Source organism: Crinia signifera, chromosome 6 (assembly GCF_055691185.1).
Source record: "Crinia signifera chromosome 6, ASM5569118v1, whole genome shotgun sequence".
Taxonomy (NCBI): Eukaryota; Metazoa; Chordata; class Amphibia; order Anura; family Myobatrachidae; genus Crinia; species Crinia signifera.
This window is the reverse complement of record NC_139222.1, coordinates 254,701,074-254,724,285: the sequence shown is the minus strand read 5'-3', so window position 1 is coordinate 254,724,285 and position 23,212 is coordinate 254,701,074. Positions and strand designations below refer to the sequence as shown.

The window sequence follows — 23,212 nt, the reverse complement described above, 5'->3', positions numbered from 1 at the left end:
TCCCACCCCCCAACATGCAGCATTGCTTCTCCGAAGCACAGGCTTCTCCGGAGAGGCAACTTTAAAAGTCGGTAATTATGAACAGCATGCCAATTCCTCAGTTAGCAGGTTTTCCACAGGTTTCACAGTACGGATACACTCCAGAAAACAACTAACGTAATCCCAACGTTCCCCAGCTATCACCCAGCCGCTTTTAGGCTTTGGGAGCAATGACCCCCTGCTCTGGACAAACATATAAGTGTAAGTAACAGGTGCTGTTAATCAACAGACAGGGATTCACAACACAGCTAAAAGAAAACCCGGACTGGATGTCTCTAGCACTGCTGCTGCTCCTGTTCTAGGCTGGATCTTCCACATTACCTTCATGTGGAAGTATGTTGTCCCTGCCATAATACATATATCTTAATGTATGAGCACACACCCATATGCAGAAAATGCAGCGATTTGATCAAATTTGCATAGAGGTGGGGCTAAAATTAAGGCGATTAGCATAGAATCCCATCCTTAGCCCCCTTGCCGGACTGCTGGTAAGCTCCCTGTGCTGCCCACTTCACTAGAAAATGGGCAGCATGCGGGAGCGGTGCCCACTGCTTCATGTGTTGTTTAATAAATAGCTTCCTAGCACCCAGCTACCAATAGAAGACAAATGTGATTATATGTAGCTGCTTACAATGCTGTTTGCTATAGGCTACCTCATGACGCGTCCTTTGAATTGAGTAACGGCATCTTTTACAGACAGTTGTCCATTGCCTTTACACTAACTAGAGCGCCCTCAGACTGCAGACTCACCCGAATCGCCCCACATACCGATCGCCACACTATTCTCTTCATTCTCCTTTGCCCTTTAGATACACATTTGGAAAGCCGATCCAGGGAGAGATTGATGGAAAGCTGTGCCGCAAAGCCAGCTGCCATTACTGGCATTACTGGTCTTCTACCATGTGCCCGTTGGATGTGTGCATCGGATACAGAGGACGGGTATGAGTAGTGACCGTAAATGTATAGCTAAATGCTATGTGCAATGTCTTTTTTTGTTTGAGTCACATTCAGATAAAGTTATCGTTTCACACTGTACCATCACAAAACGTAGGCCATTTACAACTATATTGACAATGTATAGTGATTAATGAATGTGCATTCACTTCGCCAGCTCAGGAGAAACTGTGCTATACCAGAACTTGTCACATTACTATACTGTATATCTTCCTGCTTCTCCTCAATAATAAGCAATACTAATGAGATGTGTTAAAATCTTGTCCGCCTTTGTGGGGGGGGGGGGGTCTTACCCCCCCCCCACCCCTTTGTTGATCCCTGCCAGACTCCAAAGTGGATCAGCCTTTTACTAATAGGCTGTGCCTTACCTCCAACCAGTTGCAATGTTCACAAGATTTGTGAACCATTGTGAGATCGCCTGTGTGCAACCTGGATCCCAGTAGCCACCAGTTAGTTATACACTTGTACAACAAAACAAATGGCGATCTTCGGGCGCTAAGTTCCCCTCTCCTCAACACTGCTTAGATACTGAGCTTAGGATCTTCCAGTGTCTGCACTCCCTCAGTCTGGTCGTTCCTTTTATACTAGTAGAACTGACCTTGGGGATGTGCCCTATGTGCACGTAGCAGTTTCTTTTCTTCTATTCACAGTATACAGATTGGGTACAAGAAAAGAAACTGCTTCGTGCACATAGGGCACATCCCCAAGGTCAGTTCTACTAGTATAATAGGAACGACCAGACTGAGGGAGTGCAGACACTGGAAGATCCTAAGCCTAACACTAAGCTCAGTATCTAAGCAGTGCTGAGAAGAGGGGAACTTAGCGCCCGAAGATCACCATTTGTTTTGTTGTGCTGTTGTGTGAGATCCAAGGAGTCTCAGGTGTATCTTGCGCAGCAGTGTTCCAGGCACAGTCATTATTTTCACATTTTTTCCAATAGTTATACACTTGTGGCTGTGCCCAGCTAGGAGATTAGAAAAAATGTGAACTGTCTGGAATACTGAGGATCGAGATTGAAACCAAAATGGCCTACACCATTGGTTCCCAAACTGTATGTCTAGGCACTCTGGGATGTAGTGAGGCTCTTGCTGGAGATGCCTTGGATCCAGGACCAAATCAAATTATTTATTATCAAAGTGAAAGGCAACACCAGTGTTAGTGGCTGCCAATCATAACACATGTGCAAATCCAGAAGACTGCCCCTAAGGATGACCGGTAAAATTTACTTAGTTATCTTAATATTTTTTTTCCAAATGTATCAATAAAGTACCCTTATCCTAGGGGTACCATAAAAAAATGCTGATAGTCTGGGCACCGTGATTCAAGAAAATTTGGGAACCCCTGGCTTACACAATATAGGACTAATGAGGTACTGGCTGTACGCACTTTGTACTTTTGAAAGTACCCTGTTAGCGAAATTGTAGCTTGCATGCAACAGCTGGCACCACTGCACCAGGCCCTAAGTAAGTTTGTTTTGGAATGTAATAACAATACCTTCCATGTAAGTAGCATGTCTGCAGATGTTGTTAGACGTCCTTGGAGTACAGTATTCACTGACATCTATAAACACTTTTAGACATGTGACACAATAACCTCCAGGCTTTCACAACAGCAGACCACAGAACTTCTCACCAGTCTGCTAATGGTTCCCAAATGCAATTAAACCAATCTGCATGTGCCTCCCCTGTCCAAGAGAGTGAAAAAACTACATTTACATGGTGTTCCCTAGCAACAGTATCCGATGCATCGCCCTCCACAGTTTCTAAATGATTTTGGCATTATTTGCTAATGACTTTATCCCAAACACTTTTGTTTCCTGTTATCTCAATGAAATATATTGTGCTAATATTTAAGAATGGTTTGTCCTGGCAAGAACTTATAAAATAGGATTTAAATAAGATCATCCTTAGACTCAGACGTATTGTAATATACAGTTTTCTTCTTATTACAGGCTGCCAAGAACGGCTGCCTTGAAGTGGAAATAGAAGCTGAGCCATTTAATTTACCGTCATACGACTATCAATTGAACTTTTATGCTGAGTCTTCGCTTGTAGAAGATGGAACAGGTAGAATTAAGGAACCATTGAGCTGTGTACAAAACAAAATTATGATATTCATATCTACAGTATCTTGTTGTCCAATTGAAAGCTTAAATGTAAACTTTACATTTTCTTCTACAGAGGTTTCCTGATGTTGTGGAGCAATCTCTGATGCTAAGATTCTAAACAGCCATATTGGAATATATAGGAGGGTATTCAGTCTGGGATTCCGACTGTTCCAACAGTCGGAATCCCAGGCCGTGTTCGTGTGATTCGACAGTTGGAATTCAACATTCCGACTGTCGAGTGCCAAAAAAGTCCGTGGTTCTGCGAAAACGGCTGTGGATTGTCGACAAATGGCCCTGAATTGGACAGTCCACGGCTGTTTCTGACAAAACAGAATAAAATTCTGATCTGACTCCCTTCAATGCTGTTGTTAACAACTCTCAAGAAATATCGGTGCAGATTGAAGACCGCCCAAAGTCTTTACCAAATATGTAATCATCTAATGTAAAGGCAGCACAAAAATCTTTTTTATTTTAATTATACAAGAAAACACTTCGAGACTTATATATACTAATCCTCACCCATTATGCTGATATATTCTATATGGCTAAATTTACTATACAGCCTTTTTCAAAGCCGCCACATCTACATTTCAGCAGCTGGAATTAAAGAGGCAAAATTATTAACTTCAAAACACTCAGTTTTGTATTTGATATCATTGCCCCCTTTAAGACAAGCACCCAATATGCAGAAGCATTGATAAGATTCACTTAATACAGTAGATTTAGCTCCAGGAGCAGGGTGCGGGGTGACTTGGGACACTTGCAGGGTTGGTTGGGTGGTGGTCCAGAAAAAAATTCAAATAATTTATGGTCAATGTAATAGGCAAAACCACTGCTGCCAATCATAAAATGTATTATTTATTTCTAAATTTATCAAGAAACTTTTGGCCTAGGGGTGGCCCAAAAATAAATTCTGATTTTTCTAGGGCACCATGATTCAAAAAGTTTAGGAACCACTTCCCTAGAGTAAGTAATTTGTTTCCTTCTCAGGAGTTCAGATGAATGCTACCAGCAGTTGTCGTATTTCAGCAATGATTGCCAAAGTGACGTTTGAAGACTTGGAAGTATCAGATTCTTTTTATAAGCCAGGACTGAAATATAAAACAAAGGTTAGCGTTCAAAGCTATAAAATATTGTCAGTAATCTTGTCTATGTGTGGAACACCAGGAGAAGAAGATACTTATTTTACACCAATAAAAATTAACTTTTTATTCGATTTTATTTAAAAAGCAGCAAAACCTTAAAAGAAACACAATAACAAATGTCATATATAAGTGTGTTGTAGACATTACTGTTTTTGAACTGAGGAGAAGCCATCCTTAAATATTCACCGATAGGGGAACCTATAACTCTATTCTTATTCAGAAACAGCCATCCAATATCACACATACAGGACTACGGCCACTGCAGTGCATGCGCTGAAACTATATTAATAAAATATTTAAGAGGGTATTCTAACACACAGTGAAACCAGCATGTGCTATTTTAACACGCGCAATTATTCACCTTGTTTGTCCTAATTGTGTTTCTTTTAAGATTTTGCTGCTTTTTAAATAAAATCTAATAAAAGTTCATCTTTATTGGTGTAAAATAAGTATCTTCTTCTCCTGGTGCACCACACCTAGACATTTTCTTTACAATTGACAGATATGGCATACTTATTAGCACCCCTAGTCTGATACGACACACATAGAATCTACCCTGGACTGATACGGCACAGGTAGCATAACCCCTGGACTGATACGGCACACTTAGTAGCACCCCTAGTCTGATACGACACACCTAGCATCACCCCTGGACTGATACGGACCAGGTAGCATCACCCCTGGACTGATACGGCACAGGTAGCATCACCCCTGAATTGATATGGCAGCGGTAGCATCACCTCTGGACTGATACGGCAGCGGTAGCATCACCCCTGGACTGATACGGCACAGGTAGCATCACCTCTGGACTGATACGGCACAGGTAGCATCACCCCTGGACTGATACGGCTCACCCCAGGAATTATACGGTAGACTGGTCTCACCCCAGGAATTATTTGGAATGGACGGTGGCACCCCCGACCTGATACGGCACAGATTAAATTATATGGCACACATGACAACAATCCTGCAATAAAAAAAAGAGAAAAAGTTTTTTATTCTTTAAATAAAAAGGGTAACTCTCCAGGAACTATACAGCTGATTTAGCAGCACCCCAGAAATGATATGACACACTTGGCTCACCCCAAGAATTATACAGCACACTTGGCTCACCCCTGGACTGATACAACACCCTATGTATGATATGGCACACTTAACAGCCCTTACAGTTTAAAAAATAAAAAACTTTAAAAAATGTGGGGAAGCTCCCTGTACTGATACGGGACACTGGGAAGCACAGCTGGACAGATATGGCACACTTAACACCCCTTGCAATTAAACCCTTTTTATTTTATTTTAAAAAAAAAGGGTAGCACCCCAGGACTGGTACGGCAGACTTAGCAGCAACCCATAAATTATACGACACATTTGGCTCACCCCTGGACTGATACAACACCCCTGGTATAATATGGCACACTTAACAGCCCTTGCAATTAAAAAAATTAATAAAATCCTTGCCAGATATACTTGTATAAGTGTGAGAAATGCATTAACGATTTGTTAACTCCTAGTTGAATCATTATTACTGTGATTTTTATTAATGAACCAGTTCTGTGCACATGTGATTAAATAATTGTGACATCATTTATTTATGTCTGACTGCTCCATAGATGAAGTTAGTCAGCGCTGATGGGTCCCCAATGAAATCACAAACACTGTATCTGGCAGAGAAGTATGACGATGTAACTAAGGAACATGTGTACGAGACAGATGAGAATGGGGAAGCATGCATTACTTTGAATAGCAATCATTGGAACAGACACACCGTGCTCCTATCGGTGAGTAAGGTCTCCCCATGCACCTGAGCTATCGGACAGTGAATCAAATAGAAAAGAAGGGTTGCCCATTTTCTATACATATTTGTTGACTTCTACGGTAAGAACTGTAGGTACTTGTTTCCTAGCACGGCCACAAATCTTGACCATCGGGGGTAATTTTAGTGGCCTGCGAAGCGACCGACGCGATGCCCCCGATTTTTCCATTGAAATGCATTGAAAACAGTGAAAAATCGGGTCGGTCGCGTCGTGTGCGCCTAAAAATGATTAAATGGTCCACCCGCGATGGCCGCGATTTCCCCATAGGGAACAATGTTAAATGCCTCAATTTACCCGCGATTACCCCGATTTCCCATAGGAAACAATGTTAAATGGGTCAATTTACCCAAATCATCATAGGGAAGAATGGTAAATGGGCCAGAAAGCCCAAAAAAAACCCCTGACCAGTGAAATGTCCCCCCAAAAGTAGTTCACGCCACCCCGCAATGAACGTGAACCCGAAGCGTGGCGAGCGCAGCGAGTCCGCGAGGGGCGGCGGTACGCGTCCTCCGACCTTTTCATACCCCCAGTATCCACTAGGACGTGGAGTTGAGAATAGAATAGTGTGGCGAGCGCAGCGAGCCACCGCGCCCGAAGCGTGGCGAGCGCGTCACTTCGCGGGCTTCACAGGTATCCGCGTCCCCTCGCGGGGCTCGCTGCGCTCGCCACGCTTCGGGCTCGGTGGCTCGCTGCGCTCGCCACACTATTCTATTCTCAACTCCACGCCCTAGTGGATAGTAGGGGTATGAAAAGGTTGGAGGACGCGTACCGCCGCGTAAACTACTTTTGGGGGGACATTTCAATGTTCAGGGGTGTTTTTGGCCCATTTACCATTGTTCCTATGATAATTTGGGTAAATTGAGCCATTTCACATTGTTTCCTATGGGAAATCGTGGTCATCGCGGGTAAATTGAGGCATTTAACATTGTTCTCTATGGGGAAATCGCGGGCATCGCGTCTGGCCCATCGCATCCAATTTTTTTGCACATGCGATGCCCGCGATGGCCCCGATTTTACCCCCGATGACCGCGATTATGATCGTTGTGGCCGTGCTAGGAAACAAGTACCGAACTGTACTTTGGTATAAGTTAACACGACTTTTGGGTTTGTACCCAGAGTCCTTTCTGCTCATGTGTCAAGTGCCGCACCTGCCACAGGGGGTGCTGGAAGGGATCTGGTTGGATCACGATAGAAGCCTGAGTAAGGCGTTGCCCACCTCTTCCAAGGCCCGGAATGTATCTGAAGGTTGTGATACAGTATAAATGTGACCTGTTGTATGAATAAATACATCTATATCATATTTAGGCTTCATATAAGAAGAACAAGCCAGAATGGGTCTATGGACAGCTGAATCCCTACTTTGTTGATGCACATCAAACCTTGCAACCACTTGGCACCATCACTAACAGCTTCATAAAGATCCAGCCACTTGCTGAGGTCCTGTCATGTGACAGAATGCACCAGATAGAGATTGAGTACATCATCCGAGGCAGCGAGCTCATAACTGATGAGAACCATCTAGATCTACATTATGTGGTAACAACAGATCCGGCACATTAGCATAATGCAGGAAAGAGAGCTATGAATGACTTTAAATATATATTTTTTAAATATTTTGTTATGAAATAACTTTTTATTTTTTTTAGGTTGTGGCAAAGGGCGACCTTGTGCTGAATGGAAAGATGACAGTCAGCATTAAGAGAAACTCCGGTAAGTCTTACATCTGACAAATACACATCCAGTCAGGGTTGGACTGGGCCACAGGGGTGCAGGGGAAACAACCAGTGGGCACCACTGCCTGCGGGCCCCACCCCTTTCTCCAGTGCCATAATGGGACATGAAGGGCCTACCAGGGAAAATGCAGTGGTTGGAGCCCATGGCCAATCATTAGCAAGTGCATGGTCTAGGCCCCTAGATAAATGCATACCCTCCAACATGACCCATTCCATTAGGTACAAAATGCTCTATTCCTGCCAGTGGCAGTTACAGAGGATTGACTGCAGCACAGTCCAATATTCAAAAAGGGGAGCCACTCCTAATGCCACTCCAAACATCACTGGCAGTTGATGTGACTCCCCCCTCTTTGAATTTTGGATTGTGCTGGTGTCCAACCTCTGCAACTGCCACTGACAGGGAAGTCCAGAAACAGAGCATTGTGTACCTAATGGAATGGGTCATGTTGGAGGGTATGTAAATATATGTGCTGCTAGTTTATATATAATGGGGCCAATTCAGGCCAGTTCAGCCCCTCCACTGATGGTTCGGGTCTGTGCATGCGAATTGTCACCAATGCACATCTGCATGCCCCGGCTACGAGCTCCTTTGGGTAAGTTTTTCGTTGCCAAGGCGCTCGCAGCCTGAGTGACAGACAGGGGGCAATCCTGGGTGTCCCCCCCAGCATTTCATGGGTGTGCCCTCATAATTGCTGGGCATGCCCGTAGAAATGTTGCCCCAAATTCGTGCCGATACGTGCAGACTCCTGGGTCACGCAGCAGATGCGAGCACCAGGCAAAGGAGAAGAAATCATCAGCTGGGAATTAAACATTGAATGGTCTCTCCTCTGTGCGGCCACATGCAAATGGATGTGTACACATTCATATCCACTCTCATCCCTGCACAGGGACTTGTGCGGCAAGGAGGTGCGTGCGTTTGGCAGGGGGTGTTAACTTGCTTGCTAGGTCGCAAAAACACGCAGCCTAGTGAGGAGGTCTGAATCGGGCCCGGTATACCAGAATAATAACAGCAATGCACTATATAACAATGTAACATATGTATGACTATAGCTGAGAGATGTATCAAGCATCAAAAAGTGGAGAGTGATAAACAGACAGACAGCCAATCAGTCATTTTTCCAACCCAGCCTGTAACATGACAGTTAGGAGCTGATTGGCTGACTGTTTATCACTCTCCGCTTTATCACTTTTTTAAGCTTGATACATCTGGCACATTGGCCTGAATACTAAAGGGGACGTTCAAAGTGGTTTATTGACTAAGATGGGAGTTCTGTTGAAGATGGGATGTTTCTCATTACAACCAATCAGATGCTATTTATTATCTTCTAGAATGTGCTAAATAAATAGAAGTAGAATCTGATTGGTTGCTATAGAACTTCCATTTTAGTAAATAAATCACAAAGATTGTATTGCTGACAGTGGCCTATACCCTCATCTGTTTGTTTGACATGTTGCAGCGATCACACTAATCTCTGGTATTGTACATTGCAATATTTATCATTTTCTATTATTTTTCCTGTCCAGTGACAATGGGCACTGTAGAGCTCCCTCTTATGGTCACCGCTGACATTGCACCCACAGCGAACATCCTTGTTTATACTTTGCTGGGTAATGGGAGAATCGTAGCTGACACGGAACAGTTTCAAGTCACCAAATGCTTTAATAACCAGGTGAATATTCTGTCCCATATGTATCTTACCTTTCTGCAGCTGCGTGCACTGTCATTTTCTGAAGGGTTGATCCGAAGTCCAGACCGGCTGTATCCTGGGGCGAGAACAGTCAATTCTTATAAATAAAGACATTAGCTAGAGTACAGATAATCAGCGGTAAATTTACTAAGATGTTACGGGAGGTTGCCCATAGCAACCAATCAGATTCTCACTACTGTCTTCTAGAAGGTGCGAAATAAATAAGTAGTATTTTATTGGTTGCTATGGACAACATCCCATCTTCTTTAGAACTCCCATCCTAGTAAATTTACCCCTCACAGCTGGTTTCAGGCAGTGGCGAAATTAAAATTTCACGCCATTAAAAACATTTGTAATGTACCGTACCGTAGTGTATAGTATGTTGTCTCACGTCAAGTGTGGATTATTTATTATCAGTTTCTTATATAGCGCACACATATTCCGCAGCACGTTACAGAGAATATTTGAACATTCACATCAGTCCCTGCCCCAGTGGAGCTTACAATCTGAGGGGGTTATTCTGGTTGATTCGCAAGGCTGCGAATTCGCAGCCTTGCAAGTCCACCAAACCCCGCCCGGCGAACGACCCCCCCGCCCCCTCAAAGTGCGGCTTCGCCCGAACAGCTGCGAATGGATGTTTTGCATAAACATCCATTCGCATGGCTCGGGTAACCGCCCACATCTTTCGCTGGTCACCGACCATCGAATGATGTTTAGCGTGCACGCATATATAAGTGACTTTTCAGTTACTTACATTTGCGTGCACGCTGGCGTGGATATGGGCGGGCAGCTGACATCCGGTGATGTCAGCTACCCGCCCATATCCACGCCAGCGTGCACGCAAATGTAAGTAACTGAAAAGTCACTTATATATGCGTGCATGGAACGCTGGGCGTTCCCATATGGTAATGGGGCAGCCCGGCGCTCCCCGCTCATCTCCACCCCCCCCCCCCCCCCACGCCGCCATGGGTGCGTGCACCCGTCGAACCGAAAGGTCGCCGTGGGTGCATGCACCATTCGCCTGCACATGCGCAGATACCCGCCTGCGCATGCGCAGACACGCAACATCGGTACAAGTCGCCCCGGACTTCCCCCTGAGCTTCGCCGGCTGGGGACGCTGCGGGGACACAGACGCTGCGGGGGACACAGACGCTGCGGGGGACACAGGCGGCATAGACCCGGGCAGAGGGAGCCGGGAGCTGTCAGTGCTAGAAAAAAAAGCCTACTGTATACAATGAATGGGCAGCCTGTGATTGGCTGAGCGCTCTCTCAGCCAATTGCTGACTGGCTGAGAGAGCGCTCAGCCAATCACAGGCCGCCCATTCATTGTATGGGCTTTTTTTTTTTTATTCAGTGCTGGCAGCTCCCGGCTCCCCCTGCCCGGCTCTATGCCGCCTGTTTCCCCCGCAGCGTCCCCGGCCCCCCCTGCTCCCTCCACAGCCGCACCGCCCCACTAGGTCCCAAGTCGGGTGGTCGGACGTGCAGCAGGTCCGACCACCCGACGCAGATCCGATGCGCACGGGACCGCGCATCGGATCTGAGGGGACATCAAAACTAGCCGATTTTGGTACGATTTAGGCCAGATCCGACTGATCTGGCCTAAATCTGACCAAAATCGGCTAGTGTATGGGGGCCTTAAGGCCCATTGTGGGTAACTCAGAATCAGCACCATATTGACATGAAGCAGAAGATAAAAATGTCCCTGCACTAAGAATTTACAATCTAAGGTTCTGGGAACAACTGATTCATACAGTAGATTACATCATTGATTTATTGAGACAGTGTATTTCCAGGTGACTCTGAACTTTTCTAAGCCTGAAGCTTCACCAGGGTCAAACGTTACCTTGCATGTGAGTGCGTACCCTGGGTCTCTGTGCTCGGTGAGGGCAGTGGATGAAGGTGTCCTGCTCATCAGACCAGAAGCAGAAATCTCCAATGAAGCTGTAAGTTTTATACATAACAACATGGAAACAGCCCCTGGAGTTGTTACGACTTGCGCACCTTGTATAAAAAGTGTCCCCTGGCTGTGGCATGAAACTGCTGGCTGTTGGAGCCCTTTGCTGGTTCCAAAATAAAGGGGACCCCAGTTTTTTGGGCCACATATTTTTGAACCAGGACCGGCTCAATGAGTCCAGGGTTGGTTTGGCTCAGGAGGGGGGAACTACATGCCATTTTTTGTAATTATTATTATTATTGTAAAAAAAAAAAACATTTCCGCATGCGAATTCCATTTCTATAAAAAAAATGCATTCTTTTACATTTGCAAACTCTGCAAAAATTTGGCGATTTATAAATATGCAATATGGTGCGATATCGGAACATACTAAAAATTGCATTCTATTACATGTCACCCAAAGGGTCTAATATCAGCTAGTGTCCACTACAGAATGGCAATCTAGACTAGGACAGACAACTAATGTTCAGATACTGTATGACAAGTCAGCCTGTCCCATTATTATAGTCAGCGCATCCATTGGTAAACCAGGCTTCACACCTGGGATCCAGGGCCGGCTCCAGGCCTACTGGCGCCCCAAGCTAAATTTTTAAGCGTGCCTCCCCCGGGTTGTGGGTGCAGCAGGCAGTCCAGGATAAATACAGGGGGAGGCAGGTGATTGCTGGGCAGCATGGGGTCCGGGCAGCGAGAAGGGACTGTGGGTGCAGCAGCGGTCAGAGTGGGCAGTCTGCAGTGTCCAGGAAGCGCTAAGTGAGCGGACACTGCGGACAGCGGTGGCAGAATTTGAAAATTCAAAAGATAGGCCGGGCGCTGATTGGCTGAGAGATAGACTGTAACCGTCCCTGACTGAGGCCACTCTTAGGAGTCAGCGCCCTCGAGCCGGCCCTGCCTGGTACTTAAGGGGAAATTTATCAAACCTTCTAAAATTGGCATGTCCAAACTATGGCCCTCCAGCTGTTGTGAAACTACACATCCCAGCATGCCTTCCCATAGTTTTAGCATTCCCTAAAAGCAAAACTGTGGCAAGGCATGATGGGACTTGTAGTTTCACAACAACTGGAGGGCCATAGTTTGGACATGCATGTTCTAACTGGAACAAGTAGAGGTGTTGCCCACAGCAACCAATCAGGTTCTAAAATGTAAAATGAATTTGTTGTTATTGTCAATACCTCATCTTCTGGGCCAGATGCACTAAGCTTCAAAAGTGATAAAATGGAGACTGATAAACAACCAACCAATCAGCTCCTGTCTGAAATGGCAGGTAGGAGCTGATTGGCTGGCTGTTTATCACTCTTCATTTTATCACTTTTGAAGCTTAGTGCATCTGGCCCCATGTCTTTTAGATGGTTTGATAAATCTCTCCATTAGTGAGTACCAAGGGCCTCTGATAACACATTTGGGTACTTGTTTCCTAGCACGGTGCCTACGATATTCAGTCGTATGGCATAGTATACATTGTATAGCATTGCATGCCATATACCCGCATGCGATGCGATTTTAAAATTGTATAAGCACCCTAATGGGTTTTTTCAATGTTAAATGGTCCCCCTATACGATTTTTAATTGTATAAGCACCCTAATGGGTGCTTACAATGTTAAATGCACCCCCACGCCACCCCCACTATCAACGCCAACCCGAAGCGTTTCGAGTGCAGTGAGCCGGCGAGGGGCGGCGGTACGCGTCCTCCGACCTTTTCATACCCCCACTATCCACGTCGGCGTGGAGATGATTTTATATAGTGTGGCGAGCACAGCGAGCCCCGTGAGGGGACACGTATTACTTTACATGTATTCCGCGTCCCCTCGCGGGGCTCGCTTCGCTCGCCACGCTTCGGGCTCAGTGGCTTGCTGCGCTCGCCACACTATATAAAATCAACTCCACGCCGACGTGTATGGTGGGGGTATGAAAAGGTCAGAGGACGCGTACCGCCGCCCCTCGGCGGCTTCGCTGCGCTCTCCACGCTTCGGGTTGGCGTTGATAGTGGGGGTGTCGTGGGGGTGCTTTTAACATTGTAAGCACCCATTACGGTGCTTATACAATGAATATTCTTATAGGGGGGGCATTTAACATTGAAAGCACCCATTAGGGTGCTTATACAATTTTAAAATCGCATCGCATTGTATGGCATTGTATGCCATATACAATGGTCTACGATTTTAAAATTGTATAACATCGGGTGCCATCGCGTCGCATCGCATACCATTGTAAGGCTTATGGTATACGATGTGATGGGCGCCGTGCTAGGAAACAAGTACCCACATTTGTTATGGGGATTTTTTATTTTTAAATGGTGGCTCAAACAGTATGATGCCCAGGTTCCTATGAGATCTTAGTTGTACCCTGCCTACTATGACTGCACTCATAACTGTGACTCTCCATCTACTTACTGCATTTCCATACTAGGCATATCGCTTCCTGTTACAAAGAAATCAGCATGGCTACCCTTATCGCGTACGGGAGGATGACCCCGTCTGCTGGAATCCAGTAATATTTCCATTCAATAAGCGTAGAAAACGGTCATTGGACTGGTCAACACCAACAGCTCCTGATGTTTTTGCGCTTGTGAAGGTATAACCGTAAACATGTGGAGACACTGGAAGAGTGCACAATGTCTTATCCCGAACAAAGGTCCTTTTTCTGGTTCACTCGCAAAGGCAAATTCCTTCTCAAATGGACAAAACCATGTGCACTGCAGGTGGGGTAGATGTTACTTGTGCGGAGAGAATTAGATTTGGGTGAGGTTTTACTTCAAAGTGAGATCTATATTGCAGTGTAAAAATAAAGCAGTCTGTATTTTCTCTGCACAGAAACAAAATAACTCACCCAAATCTAACTCTCTTTGCACAAGTTACATCTGCCCCACCTGCAGTGCACATGGTTTTGTCCATTTGAGAAGAATTTGCCTTTGTGAGTGAACCAGAATAAGGGCCAAAGAGAATATATATAATATGTGTAGTATTATCTTGTATATTCTTTTTGCCACCATGTCCATAATAACAAATAACATAACAAATAAGTGAAACATTGGAGAATGATAGCTGAAAAAGTATGAAACGCAGTATAACATCAGTAATTATATCATTTAGTTTTTTTGTTCTTCCAAAACAGATTTGTCCTTCTAAATATACCCAAAAAAGAATTAAAACAAATATAAAATAAAATGATGCAACAACTCGATACATCTAATTAGTAGAAAATGAAATGCCCATATTAAATTGGTTTCCTCTACACCAGGCCTGTCCAAACTATGGCCCTCCAGCTGTCGTGAAACTACAAGTCCCATCATGCTTTGCCACAGTTTGTGAATAGGGAATGCTAAAACTATAGCAAGGCATGCTGGGATGTGTAGTTTCACAACAGCTGAAGGGTCACAGTTTGGACATACCTTCTCTACACTATAATGTAGAAAGTAATCTACTGTATATTCAGCATTTTTAAGTATGGCTTAATTTATAAAGTATATATTGTTATCGTCTGATAATCAGAAAGAGTATGCTAGATGTAAAGGTGCGTACACACGGTAAGATATAGTGCACAATCTAGCACACTATCTAGATGGTTTTGAATAGCATGCTAGATAGTGCACTATATCTTCCCGTGTGTACGTAGTATCCGACGTACGATGCGCGCTCCCGCCGGTCATCTGGCAGGGAGTTACCCAGGTGAGCATGCAACTCAATTCTGTCTAGAAAGCATAAGATAGTATAGTGTAGTACAGCTGTGACGTCATATCGTATATAATATCTTATGCACATTGTACATTATTTTAAGCACAAATCGTATGCTTTTGACCACTGGGGACTTTCCTGGGAAATCGTATACAATATCATACGGAACATAAATCGTACCGTGTGTACGCACCTTAAGTCAACATACAAATACATGAGAGGGTGAATGGGAACGATTTACTACATCCCAGCAGTGTTTGTGAGCAATTATTCCCTGAAAAAAGGAGTGACCACCTTAAAAAGTCTTAAGGCCACTACACTAGGGCGATTCCCATCCAATTTGGGCTCTTTTCATGTGATTGCATGTGATTGAGAGCAGGTGCGATGCGGTGCGTGGCTACGTGCAATTCACACCGGAGCCTGCGGCTCGTACAAGCTGCAGAAGAGATCTGTTGGAATTCTTCAGAGCCGGAGGCTTGGCTGGGATCGCATGTACTGTAGTATGCAAAAGAAAGGCATGCAATATACAGCATGAGATCCTGCCACCTGGGAATGTCCTGGGCAGCACAAGAGGGTAGAAGTCGCCCTAGTGTTTGCCCAGCTTTAGGTAGAGCCAATAGTTTCCAAATACCACTGGATAATTAAAGATTGATGTTAGCGTTATACACACTGAGCTGTCTTTATACAATATTATGCTTTGACTAATTACTTGTAGACTTTGTTTCTAGTGATAACCTTCTGTAGTTTTGAACATTTTTTTTTCTTCACTTTCACTCTCAGAAACTTGGACTAAAAATTATTACAAATAATCAAATAAAAAAGCCTCTGGAATGTCCTCTGTATCCACCAGTTGCCGCTTTGTCAAGTTTTGGGGCATTCCCCTTTGGTAAGATGACTTTCTTGCTACAGTGCTACAGTGTTGATATTAAGATCTGGGGCAAATTGCTAATTTGTTGACTGTTCTTAACAACTATTATTCAGTATATGGACAACACCAGTGGCGGCTCCAGAGGAGGAGCTGCAGCACAGTTCAAAATTCAAATAGAGGAGCCACCAACTGCCATTCCAAAATGACTCACTGGCAGTTGGTGTTTCTCCCCTATTACATTTTTTTAATAGGGGAGAAAGTTATTTAAAGATAATACTTCTTTCCATGATTTTAGACCTCCTTAGTATTATACATTAAGAGTCTATATGCTGTAAATCTTCTGGAAAGCTGTACCCATCTTTATAATGAATGTGCTTGCTACTAGAAGAATCACATTTGAAAATTCAAAGAGGCTCAATAAGGGTATGCAACAGTCCACCTGGGTATCCTCTTCAAATATGGCTTTTATTCATTGAGAACATTTTTCCATCCTTTAGGCAGTCACGTCTCTAGTGTACAATCCCTAATAGAAGTGGATACGTTGGATGATGAAACGTTACGTGTATCTTTGTCTGTTCACGAATACACCAAAAATATTCGGAAAATGTTTCCAGAGACCTGGATATGGGATTTGGTGGCAGTGGGGTAAGTTCATTTTCCTTAGCTCTGATTTAATCATTAATATGATACATGATAATAAACAGGGTAAATGATGTATACAATCTATGTGCTCTTTATATTGTATTGTGTCCTATCCTTTTTGTACTGATGTGTTGTTTTTACAGAAGTGTTGTTTTAAATCTCCTTTCTCATTTTGAAACCAGGACATCTGGTCAGACCGATATACAGGTACATTTACCCGATACCATTACTGAGTGGAAAACCATGGCATTCTGTATGGGAGACGCAGGTCTGGGTATCGCACCTACTACACCCATGAAGGCCTTCCAGCCCTTCTTTATTGACTTGACTCTTCCATTCAGTGCTGTCAGAGGAGAGGCATTCACCTGCACAGCCACTGTTTATAACTACATGGCCAAGCCACTCATGGTGAGTATGATATAGAATATAGAATAGCCATAGACTGCATTGTTGAGTATGACCATTATTGTTGTTAATATTGTTGTTAGTAAGCCACTGCATATATGCAGTGTATTTAATGGGCATGGCCTTGCATGTAGGGGTTTGGCACCCGTTTTGTCACGCCAGGAGGCCTGTATATGCAGACTCCCCCTAGAGACCAGTGTAAGTGCAGTCAGTGCTAAGACACAGTTACAGGAGCTGGGTGCCGCACATAATGTCATGGTACAGCGTCACTGAAGAGGAGTTGGCACTTCAGTGTCACTCCTCGAAGGGTGTCACTCCTCAATGCCACCACTGCCGCAGTGTCAAACAGTAAGTAGAGGGATCTAGTTGTCACTATTTCAGGGGACTTAAAGGCAGGTAGGCAATGTAACAAAGCAATGAAGAAGGCAAGTCAGATGCTTGGTTGCATAGGGAGAGGTATCAGCAGTAGAAAGAAAGAAGTAATATAATGCCACTGTATAGGTCATTGGTACGACCTCACCTAGAGTATTGTGTTCAGTTCTGGAGGCCATATCTCCAGAAGGATATAAATACATTAGAGAATGTACAAAGAAGGGCAACTAAAATGGTGCATGGCCTACATCACAAAACTTACCGACTAAAAGATCTTAATATGTATAGTTTAGAGCAGAGAAGGGAAAGGGGGGGGCATGATAGAAACTTTCAAATATAACAATGGCTTTAACAAGGTACAGGTGGGAGACATTCTTCACAGGAAGAGGAGCAACAGAACACGAGGACATGCACTGACACTAGAGGGAGGAAGATTCAGGGGAAATGTGAGGAAGAATTACTTCACAGAAAGAGTAGTAGATAAGTGGAATAGCCTCCCATCAGAGGTGGTAGAGGCAAATACAGTAGTACAATTTAAACATGCTTGGGATAGGCATATTGATATCCTTACAAATAAATAAGAATCAAATTTGGTTTGAGGTAACATGTTTAAAAAAGGGGCAGACTAGATGGGCCTTAGTGGTTCTTATCTGCCGTCACATTCTATGTTTCTATAAGGTAGTCAAAATAAATGGCACAATGAAAACAAAAGAGAATGAGGGTCCTGTCCTGTTAGGGAAAGGGCACAACTGAGACAAGATGCTTACAATTGTAAGGAGGTGCTAGTGTTGGCAATATAGGTGGCAGAAAGGTAAGCTCTAATATTGAGGAAGGAATTCAGTAAGATTTGGGAGAGTCTGATTAGAACTGCTTGAGTGTGTGCAGACACGGGGCGAGCCTCGTAGGCGAGAGTGAGAGCCCGTGACATAAGAGATACAGGTCAGAGGTAGCTCTAAGAGAGTGGGAATATTATTTAATGAGATTTGGGTGGAGAAGTATCCAATAATCTTACTGTCATATTATAAGATGTTAAGGGAAGGACATAGAAAGCGATAATTGCATCCAATGGCATTGGTTTCAGTATTTGATGGCAGTGGTCAAGTGGCAGAAGTAGCCATTTTCTCTTTATTGTGCATTTGGGGCCACTACTCCTGCCATCGGCAAATGGGAAATCCATCATATCCCCAACCAGTGATGTTTTTTTTGCTAAGTGAATCCTAAAACATTGACTACTGATGGTTTCATTGTCTATCTCTATTCATATATCATGTATCATTTGGGTGGTAGTCTGAGGCCTAGTGCTGGAAGGGGTCCAAACCTTCCACTATTACACACTCCTTACTAATACAACCCCACTGTCTCTGCTTAGGTGAAAGTCAGTCTTGATGAATCTTCAGAGTTAGAGGTCAAGGACTGTCCCACATGCAGCACCGCACAGTGTGTCTTCTCCGAACAGACCAAAGTGTTCACCTGGGAAGCTAAAGCTCTCCACACAGGTAACTATAGCTGGAAATATAGAAATACCAGTGCGAAGAAGGTGGCTGCAGGAGCCACATTCCCTAATAGGATCTTGCACTTACATCAGCTAGATGTATATTTTAAGCAGGTGTGGTATATTTTGTTGATCTTCGTAATGTCTACATGAGAATGTTCACATGGTCATAATGTACATGCAGCAGGTTGGCAACTTCTCATCGACATTCATTAGTCAATGAATTGTTCCTAGTGGTTAAGTGGCTACTTACATGAGATGGTCAGTATGGCAGCTCCAGAGGAGCCTTTTGAGTCTGTTGGTCAGCTAATCAGGATGATCATCTTATAATACAGCGCTTGAGGGGGTATGAATAATCCAAAACCCAACCCTCCTCTTAGTACCCCCCCCCCCCACAGCATAAGCCAGACCCTTACCCTATAGACAAACCCTGAACTCTCCTCCCCTTCCATAGTCTAAATCTAACCCTCCCCTAGTGACTAATTCTAACCTCTTCTCCCATAGCCTAATACTATCCCTCCCCTGCTTCCTAACCATAACCTCTCCAACCATAGTGTAACCCTAACCCTCCTCCTAGTGTATAACTCTATCTCTCCCACTATTAGCGTAACCCTAACCTCCCCTTCCATAGACTAGCCTTATTCCTCTCCCTAACCCTCTCATAGCTTAAGCCTGGGCCATCACCCCTAACCTCTTCTTCCCTAGTCTTATCCTAACCCTCCCCTCCCATACCCTAACCCTAGCCCACCGCTCCAATAGCCTTTCCCTATCCTCTGTAGCCTAGTCCTAACCCTTTGCCTAGTGCCTAATCCTAACCCTCCCCTCCTATAGCCTAACCCTAGCCCACCGCTCCAATAGCCTTACCCTATCTTCTGTAGCCTAGCCCTAACCCTTTGCCTAGTGCCTAATAATAACCCACCCAACCAGTAGCCTAACCCTCTCCCTGGTGCCTAATCCTATCTTTCCTCTCCCATAGCCTAACCCTAACCTTCTGCTGTCACATCCTAAACCTGACCCAATGGTCCATGCGCGATGTGAACACTGTGAACATGTTGACATACTTCAGATGTTGACATTTCAGCATGGTCAACATCGTAACTGTGAGCATTGTGCTGTTGATATTCATGATGTTGACATTATGACTGCATCCTATTTTAAGCAACCTTTAAAAATAACGGACTGACCAAACTGTATTTCAATTTTCACATGAGTACATTTGCACTCCTGCTTCAGGCACTTTGCTCTTAGGGGGTCATTTTGGCTGATTCGCTCCCCTGCATGTTCACACGGGGGGAGCAATGTTTTTCATCTGCGCATGCGCATAATGATTTATGCACATGTGCATTGTCCCTGGGCGAACGTATTCAGCAACTTGCATAGTCGCCGATCAGAGGAGGCTCCTGCTATAGGAGCAAATCCCAACACCAGAGACACAGACAGACAGCACCAGAGCTCCGGGGTTTCTCCGTGCGGCCCCTACCCCCCTGCCCCACCTACGGAGCACTGGTGCTTGCTGGCTGTGTCTCTGACACACTGGTAACCTCCTCTCACCAGGCTCCATGAAGCAGCAGTGCAGACACAGCAACAGCCCAACCCTGTGGGGAGGAGTTCAGCATGTAGTAGATTCCTACTATTGGAAGCTGCTACTGCTCATCATACATAGAGCCACAGGGCTGGAAACTCCTCCCCTTCTTGGGCTGTCAGTACATGGAGCGATGACAGCAATAGCTTTCCAGCAGGAAGCCATTCTGTGCACATCTCCAGAGCTACAGTGCTTCTATGGGCTGCTGTCTGTGCAGCCCAGCAGAAAGCAAATCCTGTGCAGTGAGCATGCTCAGACTTCAGTGAGTCAGTGTGATGCAGCTGAAGGAAGGTATGCATTGCTCCAGAGAAGTGCATGGGAGTTTATTTTATTTTAATAATATTTGTGTGTAGATATTTATTAAGAGTATCATATTGTGTACTTTAATTAATATTAAAGTTATTAACAGCGCGTATTTTGCTCTGTACCTGTGTTTATGTGCATACGAGTACATCATTTATTTACAGTAAATGCATACAAACACTAGTACAGCGCAAATCAAACTAATAACCTGCAAATAATTAATGACTGTTTGCAATGAGCAGCACCCAGGACAATGCAGCCCCCCTTAAGCCTAAAGACAGGAGCCGCCATTGTCGCCGATCCATTCGCACTGACCGATGCGGGCCGAGGGCATGGGGCGGCGGAATCAGATGTCATCCATGAGAACATCCAGCGTTTCATGGGCATGAAAACGCTGGGAGTTGCCATGGGATTGCGGGTGGTGAGGGCACATGACGTCAGCGGCACTGCCCTGTCTTCGGCCGGAAGTCCGCAAACTACATTTGCTAGCTTTCAAAGCATTTTCTTTGAGCAGGCTTACTAGTACATTGTAAGTTATGTGTGCAGTGTGTAACATAAAACAATAGTGCAGAGATACAGTCTGACAGTGTCATTGCATTACTCTATTTGTAAACAATATCATGTAATGCAGTATCTTCAGTAATGTCTTGACACTCGGCCTAATTCAGTAATAGTTCTTGCTGCTGCCATTGCTATCTTTTTCCAGTCGCAATTTGTTCACCGAACCACTTTGGTACCACTTACCACCCCCAAATGCTGTCTTCCTGTCACTCACTTTGTGACTCGATAATCTATGCTACTATAGGTACAGTACACACCTTAACGATACCTCACACTCTGATTTCTAGTGTACACACCAGTCATTTCCAATTCAATCAATTTTCTTTCCTAAAAGGCATCACAAAAGTGAACCATGGGCAGAAATGTCAGACAAATGTCTGGAAAGAGTTTAGACTCATCCTTCTCAACAAATGTCATGCATCCGGTCACGTCCATCCCACTGATCCTAGATCCTCCTTAAATGCTAATCAGCTCTGGATGTCCTATAATATTATTGGTTATTCTGTCCAAAGGTTCTGCAAAAATTGTGATGCGCACAGAGGCCATCAATACAGACGAGCTCTGCAATGGAGAGCAGCCAATAGTGCCAGAGAACGATACTACAAACTCTCTAATGAAAACTGTGCTAATTAAGGTCAGTAAATCTGTGTAGTTGATATACATGGCTGTTTTGTACATATATGTAGACCTTTAATAAAATTGCCACTTTAAATCCCACTGCGAAGTCACATAAAATCTGTGCCTTGCCAAATCGATCGATGTTTCATCACTATCATAAACAGAGGTGGTCAAATAATTCACCTGGCAAACTGTATTCGGCAACATCTTGACAACACTATTTGCATCATGAAATAGGTGGAACAAAGAATTAGTCATGTCATCAAATACCTTATACCACACTGAACCACACAACATTATGATTTTGGAAAATCCTGTGATCATCCCTCCCAAAATCTACCCACTCCTAGTCAATCCCTTGTAAACCTCAACCTGATCCTCACACATGCATCTTGAAACCTCTTATTTTTCCAAAAACTTTGCCTCATGGCCCATTATTCAGGTCAGTTGGGAGGTCTGCTATGATATGATCATTGTGCAATTGAGTTATCATGCCACTACCAATCTGATGTCCCTTTGGAGGGCACCTTTACACACTTATAGAATAATATCTTATATCCAGTGGCAAATCCAAGGGGGGCTGCAACCCAGTTCAAAATTCAAATTGGGAAGCCACACCCACTGCCACCAACTATCAATCCAAACTGACTCACTGACAGTGGGTGTGGCTCCCCTGTATGAATTTTGCAATGTGCTGCAGCCTAATGTTCCCTCTAATTTTACAAGGCTGTGTGGGGCAAAAGATATTGGCTGTGCAACTTTGGAAGGAAATTTTGGGGGGCCATCGGTTTTGAGTTCTTTAGCGTTAATAAAGCAATTTCAGTGTTTACAGACTTCACACACCACACGTACAGGCTATAGCAGTGATTTTCAACCTTTTTAAACTCGTGGCACAATAAACAAGATTTAAAAATTGCCAAGGCACACCCATCAGTTTTTTTAATCAAACATAATACATATGATAAGAAATATTGACATAGATTTAATATATGTTGATATTTGTTTTTTATTTGAATTTTTCTCCAGCAGCGCCAGCTACACATAATATGCCCTCCAGCAGTGCCAGGTACATATGCCCCCCCAGCAGTGCCAGGTACATATGCCCCCCACAGTGCCAGGTACATATATGCCCCCCACAGTGACATTCGACTTACCATGGGGCTGTCGTTCTCAAACAAGTTTGTAGTCACCCAATGGCGTCAGTCCAACAATGGGCCTAATTCGGAACTGTTCGCTAGGCATCTTATATTCGTGTCTAGGGAGCAG

At 44.3% G+C, this 23,212-nt stretch overlaps 1 protein-coding gene across 1 annotated transcript in view; it reads left to right on the top strand.

The window, feature by feature from the left end:
• The window catches only part of LOC146009761 (alpha-2-macroglobulin-like protein 1), a 49,024-nt gene that overhangs the window by 5,116 nt on the left and 20,696 nt on the right, over positions 1-23,212 (top strand). The window contains exons 5-16 of the mRNA XM_083150222.1: positions 4,091-4,209; positions 5,856-6,023; positions 7,365-7,595; positions 7,706-7,769; positions 9,317-9,462; positions 11,274-11,423; positions 13,839-14,003; positions 15,884-15,989; positions 16,469-16,616; positions 16,796-17,021; positions 18,760-18,886; positions 21,841-21,962. Coding sequence (XP_083006348.1) covers positions 4,091-4,209; positions 5,856-6,023; positions 7,365-7,595; positions 7,706-7,769; positions 9,317-9,462; positions 11,274-11,423; positions 13,839-14,003; positions 15,884-15,989; positions 16,469-16,616; positions 16,796-17,021; positions 18,760-18,886; positions 21,841-21,962 — 1,772 coding nt within the window. The remainder of the gene's footprint in view (positions 1-4,090; positions 4,210-5,855; positions 6,024-7,364; positions 7,596-7,705; positions 7,770-9,316; positions 9,463-11,273; positions 11,424-13,838; positions 14,004-15,883; positions 15,990-16,468; positions 16,617-16,795; positions 17,022-18,759; positions 18,887-21,840; positions 21,963-23,212) is intronic.